General features: G+C 45.5%; 1 protein-coding gene across 1 annotated transcript; it reads left to right on the forward strand.

Moving 5' to 3' along the window:
• Window positions 1-813: 813 nt before the first annotated feature.
• Akap5 (A-kinase anchoring protein 5) lies at window positions 814-8,298 on the forward strand. Its single transcript, XM_090344258.1, has 2 exons — window positions 814-952; window positions 4,979-8,298. The coding sequence occupies exon 2, from the start codon at window positions 5,228-5,230 to the stop codon at window positions 6,509-6,511; it is 1,284 nt and encodes a 427-aa protein (XP_090200384.1). The 5' UTR covers window positions 814-952; window positions 4,979-5,227; the 3' UTR covers window positions 6,512-8,298.
• Window positions 8,299-9,094: the final 796 nt, after the last annotated feature.

Genomic DNA, 9,094 nt, shown 5'->3' on the forward strand with positions numbered 1-9,094 from the left:
GGAGGGGCCTCTCCTCCCAGTAGGGTCCTAAAAATGCCGTGAGTTTGGCAAAAACAAAAATAAAAAACAAAAAAACATGGTGGCTTCCTAATGTCCCCCTGCCCTCAACCCCCCCCCCCAAGGTTCCTTTCCGTGTGCATTCAAATACATAATGCGCATTTTTATTTTTATTTTTGTTGGTGATGGGGCTTGAATTCAGGGCCCCAGGCCGCCGTTCCTGGGCCCTTTTGCACAAAGCTCGCATTCTATCACTTTGAACCACAGCGCTACTTCTGGTTTTTGAATGGTTAATGGCACATAACAGTCTCGCGGAGACATTTCTTCCCAGGTTGGCTTTGAACCTCCTCGTAAGATTACACTGGCTATTACTATTATTGTTGTTGTGCTATTCAGAGCACACCTAGCTTTGGTTGGTAAGGGTTTTTGCCAGTGAACTCAGGACTGCCAGCTCTCACCCAGCTTTCTGGTTCACCCGAACTGGAGGTGTGGCTCAAGTGGTACAGCCATCATCTCTCCAGTCCTGCGGTGGGCTGGAGATGATGGAAGTATCCCGGGCTTTCTCCCTGCCCGGGGCTCTGGATTCTGCTTTCCAGCCTTGGTGTCAGCTGGGGGCGGAGGTTAGAAGGAGAGCCCCTGCACGGGAAGGCGGTCCGCCCGGCCGCGTGGCTCAGATGGGGTCCCGCACTGGGGCTTCGCGCCCCGCACCCGGGGCGTGGAGACTGCTCCCACGCGGCGGGGCCCCAGGTCCCCGCCCCGCGCCGCCCCCGGCCCCCTGCTCGGCGCGCATTGGCGCCGCTGCCTGTCGCTCTCCCCGCGCCGCTGGGGAGGGGGCGCCGCCAGCTGCGGTTCGTCCGCGCGGGGCCGCTCGCTCCGCTCCACTGCGGCTCTCCCGCCGCCTCCGGAGCGCACCCCGGCCTGGGGAGAGGGGCTGACCCGGGACCCCGCGCTGTCGGTAAGCGGAGGTGGGACGGGGAGGCTCGCGGGCTGCGCGCGGGTCCGCCAGCCGCCAGGGCGCGGGGTGGGAGGAGGTGCTGGCTGGGCTGGTCGCCCTGGGGCCGCGGGGTCTGCCCGCATCCCAGTCCCCCATGCCGGCTCGGCTTGCCCGCCGCGTTTGCCCTCATTAGCCTTTGCAGGCAACCGTGATTTCGGGGGGAGGGGGGGAAGCGGGACGGGGGGCTTGTGGCTATGATCATTTTAAAGCCCGTAGCTTGGAAGTGGGGCTCCGTTCCATGACATCCGCCCCCTCCTCCTCCCGGGCCGGGAGAGCCCTCTCCGGGCTGCTGCGGGGATGCGGGTGCGTTCCGGGCGGGCGGGACACGGGAGATTGGCAGGGCTGTGCAGGTCGACGGAGGCGCCAGAGCTGCCCTTCCAGAGAAAGGCGCTTCCAGAGCTGCCCTTCCAGGGGAAGGCGCTTCTGTCCCTGCTGTGCGAAGTTCTTCACCCTCTCCAGGCGCCGTCCCCTCCCGCCCCGGCCAGCCTTCGGTTGGGGTGTTCATTTCTACAGAGTGAGGGTGTAGTGCGTCTCCTGAGCTCCCCAAGCAAGCATCCGGACGATGCTAACTAGTTTCAGACGATCCATGTCTAAATGTGACCTCTTTAATATTTCCACTAGCAGCACACCCGCTGCTTAATTTAAAAACATAAACGCTCAGCCCGGGAGAATTGCAGAGATGGTGGGGGGTGGGGGAGAAGAACTAATCAGATGAGGTTCTAACATTTACTGAAGTATCTGTAGAGAGACATGGCGCTCATGCCAGTACTGGGGCTTGAACTCAGTGTCTCCTGCAACTGCTCCTATTTTCTGTCGTTGTGCTGGAATGACCCTATCTTTCTGTTAAAGGCATGAGGTATGCAGTGCCCACCCTAAGCCCATAAAATGTCTTTTCAGGAATCTGTTTCCTTCTACAGTTCATAGAATTAAGGGCTACCCAAATGACATTTCAAAAGCGTATAAAAAGCAAGATCCTTTGCCTAAGTTAAGATTTATATTAGCTAAGTACATAGACTTTTTTTTTTCTTCTTGGCTGGTCCTGGGGCTTGAACTCAGGGCCTGGGCACTGTCCTTGGACATGTTTTTATTTAAGGCTAGTGCTGTGCCACTTGAGCCACAGTGCTGCTTCTGGCTTTTTCTGTGTAGGTGGTACCTAGGAATCAACCCAGGGCTTCATGCATGCTAGATGAGCACTCTACCACGAGGCTATGCTCCTGGCCCTCATAGAGTTTTTGTTGGGTGGTCACCCATATCTCTATTCTTTGGTGCCTCATACCAGGGCATGAGCGTGTGTGTGTGTGTGTATGTGTGTGTGTGTGTGTGTGTGTGTGTGTGTGTAGGGGAGGGGAGGGATGCTTTTTGTTTGTTTTGAGATGATTTCACTATGTCCTTCAGGCTGGCCTTGAACTCCCTGTTCTCCTTTCTCAGCCTCCTGAGTGGTAGAATGCAAATGTTAGTTTTATAATACCAAGAGCTCAGTCTCCTTTGATTCAACTAGGAGTTGATGGGTTACATTATGACTAATTAAATCAATTTTAAACATTGTTTTGATGAACAGATCTATTGCAGTTTCACATTTTCAAATAATTCAGAAGCAAGCAGTCTTGTGTTGACTGTGAGCCCCTTTACCTACTATCTTTGAAGCCTCAGGCAAGCTGCTCCCACTGCAGATGGAGATACTACCACCTACTCACTCTGCAATACAGGGTGCAGGTTAGAGACGTATGTAAAAGTACACTTCGCTGCCTGGTACACAAGAGTTGCTCAATAAATGTCAGCTATTATCATCATCATTAACTCTTACCTCCAGCTGTGTTCAGGTTATGATGGGAAAGGATGCATAGCAGATACGTAAGGGAAAATGTCAAAGCTATGCAAGCAATTTAAGAGTGCAAAGTGGCAGTAACATTAAATTTTCCTAGGCGTATGTATGAAAAGTAGCACATCTTTGATGGACTATACATTTTTAGAATGGGCACCTTATGGTCCAATGAAATGAATACTAGAGAGTCAACATTTCTACTTCTAACTCTGGTTATGACCTTATCTAGCTACACAGTCTTCCACAAGCTAGCTGCCCCTTCTGGAGCTTAATTTTATCATTTGGCTGTACTTGGATAATCTCAGAAGTATTTCAGAGCTTGATGTCTTTAGTAAAATCATTTACTACATGTCATAAAACTTACATTAAGTCACTTACCAATCTGTCCTTTCTTGTGTTGATGCTTATTAAACTTGCAATTTTCAATCATAAGAAATACATAAAGAGAGCCGGGAGCTGGTGGCTCATACCTGTAATCCTTGCTATTCAGAAGGCTGAGATCTTGAGGACTGAGGTTCAAAGCCAGCCCATGCACAAAAGTCTGTGAAACTCTTACCCTCAACAAACCACCAGAAAACTAGAAGTGGTGCTATGGCTAAGTGGTAAAGCACTAGCATTGAGCTAATGAGCTCAGGGACAGTGCCCAAGCCCAGAGTTCAAGCCCCATGACCAACAACAACAAAAAAAGAAATCCATAAAGACAGCACAACCCGGGTGCCATGGGCTCAGGCTTACAATCCTCTTCAGGACCCTGATCTGAGGATCATGGTTCCAAGCCCAGCAAGAACATCTGTAGCAGGGCTGGGAGCATGGCCTGGTGATAGTGTGTCTACCTAGCATGCACAAAGCCCTGGGTTTGATTCCTCAGTACCATACACACAGAAAAAAAATTAAAAAGCTGGAAGTGGTGCTATGGCTCAAGTGATAGAGCATTAGCTTTAAGAAAGCTGAAGGCGAGTGCCTAGGCCTGGCAAAAAGAGAGAAATAAAAAGAGAAAGAAAGGAAGGAAGGAAGGAAGGAAGAGGTTGGGAGTGTTGCCTACTGGTAGAGTGATTGCCTAGAATGCATAATACCATGGGTTTGATTCCTTGGCACCACATACACAGAAAAGGTCAGAAATAATGCTGTGGCTCAAGTGGTAGAGCACTAGCCTTGAAAAAGCTCAAGGAGGGGCGGGGAGTTTGGCCTAGTGGTAGAGTGCTTGCCTAGCATGCACAAAGACCTGGGTTCAACTCCTCGGTACCACATATATAGAAAAAAGCTGGAAGTGGTGCTGTGGCTCAAGTGGTAGAGCTCTAGCCTTGTGAGAAAGCCCAAGGACAGCGCTCAGGCCCTGAGCTCAAGCCCAGGACTGGCAAAAAAAGAAAAAAAAAGAAAAGAAAAAGCTCAAGGACAGTACCCAGACCCAGGCCCTGAGTTCAAACCCCAGTGCTGGCAAAAGTAAATAAATAAAATAAAAAATAAAAACATGTAAGAAAATGTGTAGGACTCAGCAGTCGGGCGCAGTGGCTCCTGCCTATAATCCTAGCTACTCAGGAGGCTGAGATCTGAGGATCAAGGTTCAAATCCAGTCCAGGCACTAAAGACCATGAGACTCTTATCTCCAATGAACCATTAGAAAACTGGAGATTACGCTGTGGCTCAAGGGGTAGAGCAGTAGCCTTGAGCTGAAGAGCTCAGGGACAGCACCCAGGCCCAGAGTCTAAGCCCCATGACTGACCACGAAAAAGAAAAAAGAAAAAGAAAAGAAAGAGGGAGGGAGGGAGGGAGGGAGGGAGAGATTCTTATCTCTAAATAACTAGCGAAAAGCCAGAATTGGAACTGTGGTTCAAGTAGTAAAACACAAACTCTTAAGTGCAAGCCCCAGGATCAGAGCAGGTGCACATGTTTGCACACTCTCTCTCTCTGCTCCCCGCCCCCCCACACAAACTGATGTCAGATTTGCCAAGTAGTACAAAATGAAGTTTTGACAAGCATGATAGAATGAAATCGACTCTTTTTTTTCCTAGAGGAAAAGTTAATCCGAATTTGTATTCTCCAGTCATTTCAGGAAGTTATTTCTACCAAGCATACTTGGTAGACTTTTACACATTTAATTGAAATCGCCTGTGTTAACAAAAATTGGCTCATGGTGAAATTAAACCCATTCTTTTCTTTTTCATCAGGTTGATTTGAAATAAAAGGAGAATGTATCGGGTGAAGAGCTTTCATGAAGAAGTTAAAGGGAGAAATTATAAGCAATAGAGACACAGCATTTGTACACTGGAGAAACTACTTACCTGGAAACCTGGTGGAGTGGACGAAAGGATTGAATTCACTTGGAAGAAACTGTATTTAGGGTCCACCTTCGTGTCATAAAAGGCTGCTGAAGGAAGGGAGGAGAGTGCTGGAAAGTGAAAGAGTGTAGTACCGAAATGGAGACCTCAGTTTCTGAAATCCAAGTGGAAAATAAGGATGAGAAGAGATCAGTACAAGTTTGTCCTCAAAATGAAAGACAGGAGGAAAAAACGCCCATGCTTTGCTTCAAGAGAAGAAAGAAAGCAGGCAAGACAGCCAAGGCACTGAAGGCCAAAGCCAGGTCTGAGGCTGCCCCTGTGGCAAGGAGGTGTCCCCCAGAAACAGGAAGTTGCGATCAGCCACAGCGCCCAGAAGCCGGGGCCTGGGCGTCAATCAAGCGTCTTGTAACACGCAGGAAAAGGTCAGATTCTTCAAAGCAGCAGAAGTCATTTGAGGCTGAAGCACAACTTGAAATAAAGCCTGAGGATGCTGCTCTCTCAACGAAAAAGGCAAAATCCAGACTTCAGATTCCCTGCTTAAGATTCTCCAGAGGGGCACAAAGGAATAAACATTCCAAAATTATAGAAGATTCGGACTGCATCATCAAAATCCAAGGAAAGGCTGAGAGTTTGGAGATCCAAACCCAAACCCAATCAGACGATCAGGTAATCCAAGCTAAGTCAACTCAAGAACTGAGTGAAGGAGTCTCGCAGAAAGATGAGGCGGTGTGTGAAGCAAATGGGAAGAGCAGTGTAACATCTGGAGAGAAGGTGATTTCCGTGGAACTTGGATTAGATAATAGTCATTCTGCTATTCAAGCCGGAACCATAATCCTTGAAAAGGAAGTTGAAGTGACTGAGGAAAAACCAAGTGTTGAATCTCAGCAAGAAGGCCTGCTGGAAAGCTCAGAAACAGAGGTGGCTTCTGTTGCTCCTCCTCAACCTGTAATTCCAGATCAACAAACAGTGGAGGAATCCAGTGAGGGTATCCAAGAAAGCGCAACCAACTGGAAAGACAATGAGAGTAGCGAAATTTCATTGGAGAATAAGCCAGAAGATATTGAATTGAGCCAGGAATCAGATTTGAAAGAAAATGAGATCGCTGATGAAAAACCCAAATTGGACGAAAGCAAAAGAATGGAGCCAATTGCTATTATCATCACTGACACGGAAATCAGTGAATTTGATGTTAAGAAATCCAAAAACGTCCCTAAGCAATTCTTAATTTCAGTGGAAAATGAGCAAGTAGGAGTTTTTGCTAATGATAGTGATTTTGAGGTCAGAACTTCAGAACAATATGATATACTCTTAATAGAAACAGCCTCTTCGCTCGTCAAGAATGCTATCCAGTTGTCTATTGAACAGCTGGTTAATGAAATGATCTCCGAAGATAATAAAATAAACACTTCTACGGTGACTTAATTTTCCATATCCTGGGTGGTTAAAAAAAAAAAAAAGCTTAAAAGCAAATCATTCTACACATTTGTGGAACTTCTTATTCAGTAAGGAATGAAAAGCATTTAAAAGTACAACTCTAGAAGTGCTCAAGAATAAAGTTTAGAAACCTCTTTACCCTGAAATACATTCACTTCTGGATTGGAGGAAGTCAGTACATATTGCAATGCAAAGTGACACACTGGGAGTTGCTAAAATAGCATGTGGGGACTGGAGTGCTTTGGGGAAGGATGTGTTTACTGAGCACTTTCTGTAAGCCCTGCACTCTGTACTGTTCCCTGAGTCACCACTCTGGTTTCCTTTGGATAATTCAACTCTGTATAGATTAACACTGCACCCAATTTTCAAAAACTTTTCTTTTTAACAGTGCATTTTTTTATGTCATGTATAGTTGTGAATAAGGTGAGTTCTTTTTGTGAATGTGTGATTTACAGTTGCTAAACTCCTAAGCAGTAGTCTTATCTCAAAAAAAAAAGAAGAAAAAAGATATTCTGTTTCTCTCATTGTAGCAGAGTGCAGAAGAGACACAGCTGACAAACATGAGTGGTTTTCTTTTCTTGCTCATGTCACTTACAAAAGCCATTCCTAAGTTCCTTGACAAAATAGTTGTCACGTACAATAGCATGGAAATAAGGTGTATTTTCCCTTCTGGGTCTCCCTTTGCTCGTTATACTTGTATGGATTTACTTCTTCATGGGTTTATCTGCTCAAGTTAAAACAAATAGCTGGGTGCTGGTGGCTCATGCCTGTACTCCTAGATACTCAGAATGCTGAGATCTGAGGATCATGGTTCAAAGCCAGCCCAGGGAAGAAAGACCCTGAGATTCTTATCTCCAGTTAACCATGAGAAAACCAGAAGTGGATTGTGGCTTGAGTGGTAGAGCACCAGCCTTAAGCATAAAAGCTCAGGGTTGGCACCCAGGCTCTGAATTCAATTCCCAGAACTGGCACCACAAAAAGGAGGGGGGGATTTAGTACGTTAGATTATCTAAAATGACAGTGTATAAAAGAAACCAAAAAAGTATATGGCTTTTAAAAAAATTAGCTCTCTCATCATAATTTGTTCTTTCCCCTTTCTTCCTTCCTTTCTTTCTTTTTTGCCAGTCATAGGGCTTGAAGTCTGGGCCTAGGCACTGTCCCTAGGGCTAGCATTCTACCACTTGAGCAGCAGTACTACTTCTAGCTTTTTCTGTTTATGTGACACTGAGGAGCAGAACCCAGGACCTTATGAATGCTAGTCAAGTGCCGTATCACTAAGCCACATTTTCAGACCCTCCCATCAAAATTTCTAATTTCCTAAAATGAAAAGGGCATTTTTATTCAGCTATTTAAAGGGAAGCGGCTAATGACATCGACTGCCATGTGTGTGTGTTTTTAAAATAATTTCCAACTTTTTTTCACTATTCCAATGGTCATAACACGTCTCCCTACTTCGCAGTTTGGGGTTCATATTGCATAGTCCCCTATTGAGTGACACTGTTATTACTTGAAACACATGGAATCATAGAAATAGAAAAAGTATAAAGGGTAGAGCAAGAGCTTCCTTGTTGAGAAAAAAACGAACATTTGATGGTTTAAAAATGATCTGGTTGAGTTCTTGAATTACTTATTGATTGCATATAGGAAATAGATGCTATTTTTTCCTATAGTTTCTTTTTTCTATAAATATATATTGTGATCTCTAACAAAAGAAATAAATCTGACTTTGGCATTGAACCAAATAATGGGTATTATAATCAAGATTCTTTGCTGAAGTTGCAAAAGTATTTTCTCCAGGCTTTCCTATCCCTGTGCTCAATTTAGCAAGATGAAGAAAGAAGGAAGAGGAAGAAGAGGAGGAGGAGGAAGAAGAAAAAGAGGAGGAGGAGGAGGAAGAAAAAAGAAGAGAAGGAGGAGGAAGAAGAAGTGGAAGAAGAAAAAGCAGCCGCAAGTGACTCATGTCTGTAATCCTAGCTATTCAGGAGGCTGAGATTTGAGGATCGAGTTTCAAAGTCAGCCCTGCACAAAAGTCTAGGATACTTTTATTGCCAGGTAATCACCAGAAAACTAGGAATGGTACAGTGGTTAAAGTGGTAGAGCGCTGACCTTGCGCTGAAGAGCTCAGGGACAGTGCCCAGACACAGAGTTCAAGCCACGCCCCAAAAAAGAAAAAAGTCTTTTGAAACACATGATCCTCCCCCCCAAAAAATCTATTGCTTTTTATTGTATAACTTTTAAGCATTAAAAAAGAAACCAAAATACTGTTTTATCATCCTTGGAAAAAGCTCTTAAGACAACGTAGGCAGGAAAGTCCATGAGACTTATTTCCAGTTAACTACTTGGAAACAGGAAGCTATGGCTCAAAGTGGTAGAGTGCTAGTCTTGAGCAAAAAAACTCAGGGATAGCACCCAGAACCTGAGTTTGAACCCTCATGATCTGACAATGACAAAACCCTCTTTTCATTCACTATATGTGGTCCTTATAAACATGGAAAGCTACCAGCAAATATTATATTTTTAAATGAATAATCTAAAAACGCTGGCTGATTAAGCCAGGTGTGGGTGGCTCAA

This window comes from Megascapheus bottae, chromosome 14, assembly GCF_031878675.1.
Source record: "Megascapheus bottae isolate mThoBot1 chromosome 14, mThoBot2.hap1, whole genome shotgun sequence".
Classification (NCBI taxonomy): domain Eukaryota; kingdom Metazoa; phylum Chordata; class Mammalia; order Rodentia; family Geomyidae; genus Megascapheus; species Megascapheus bottae.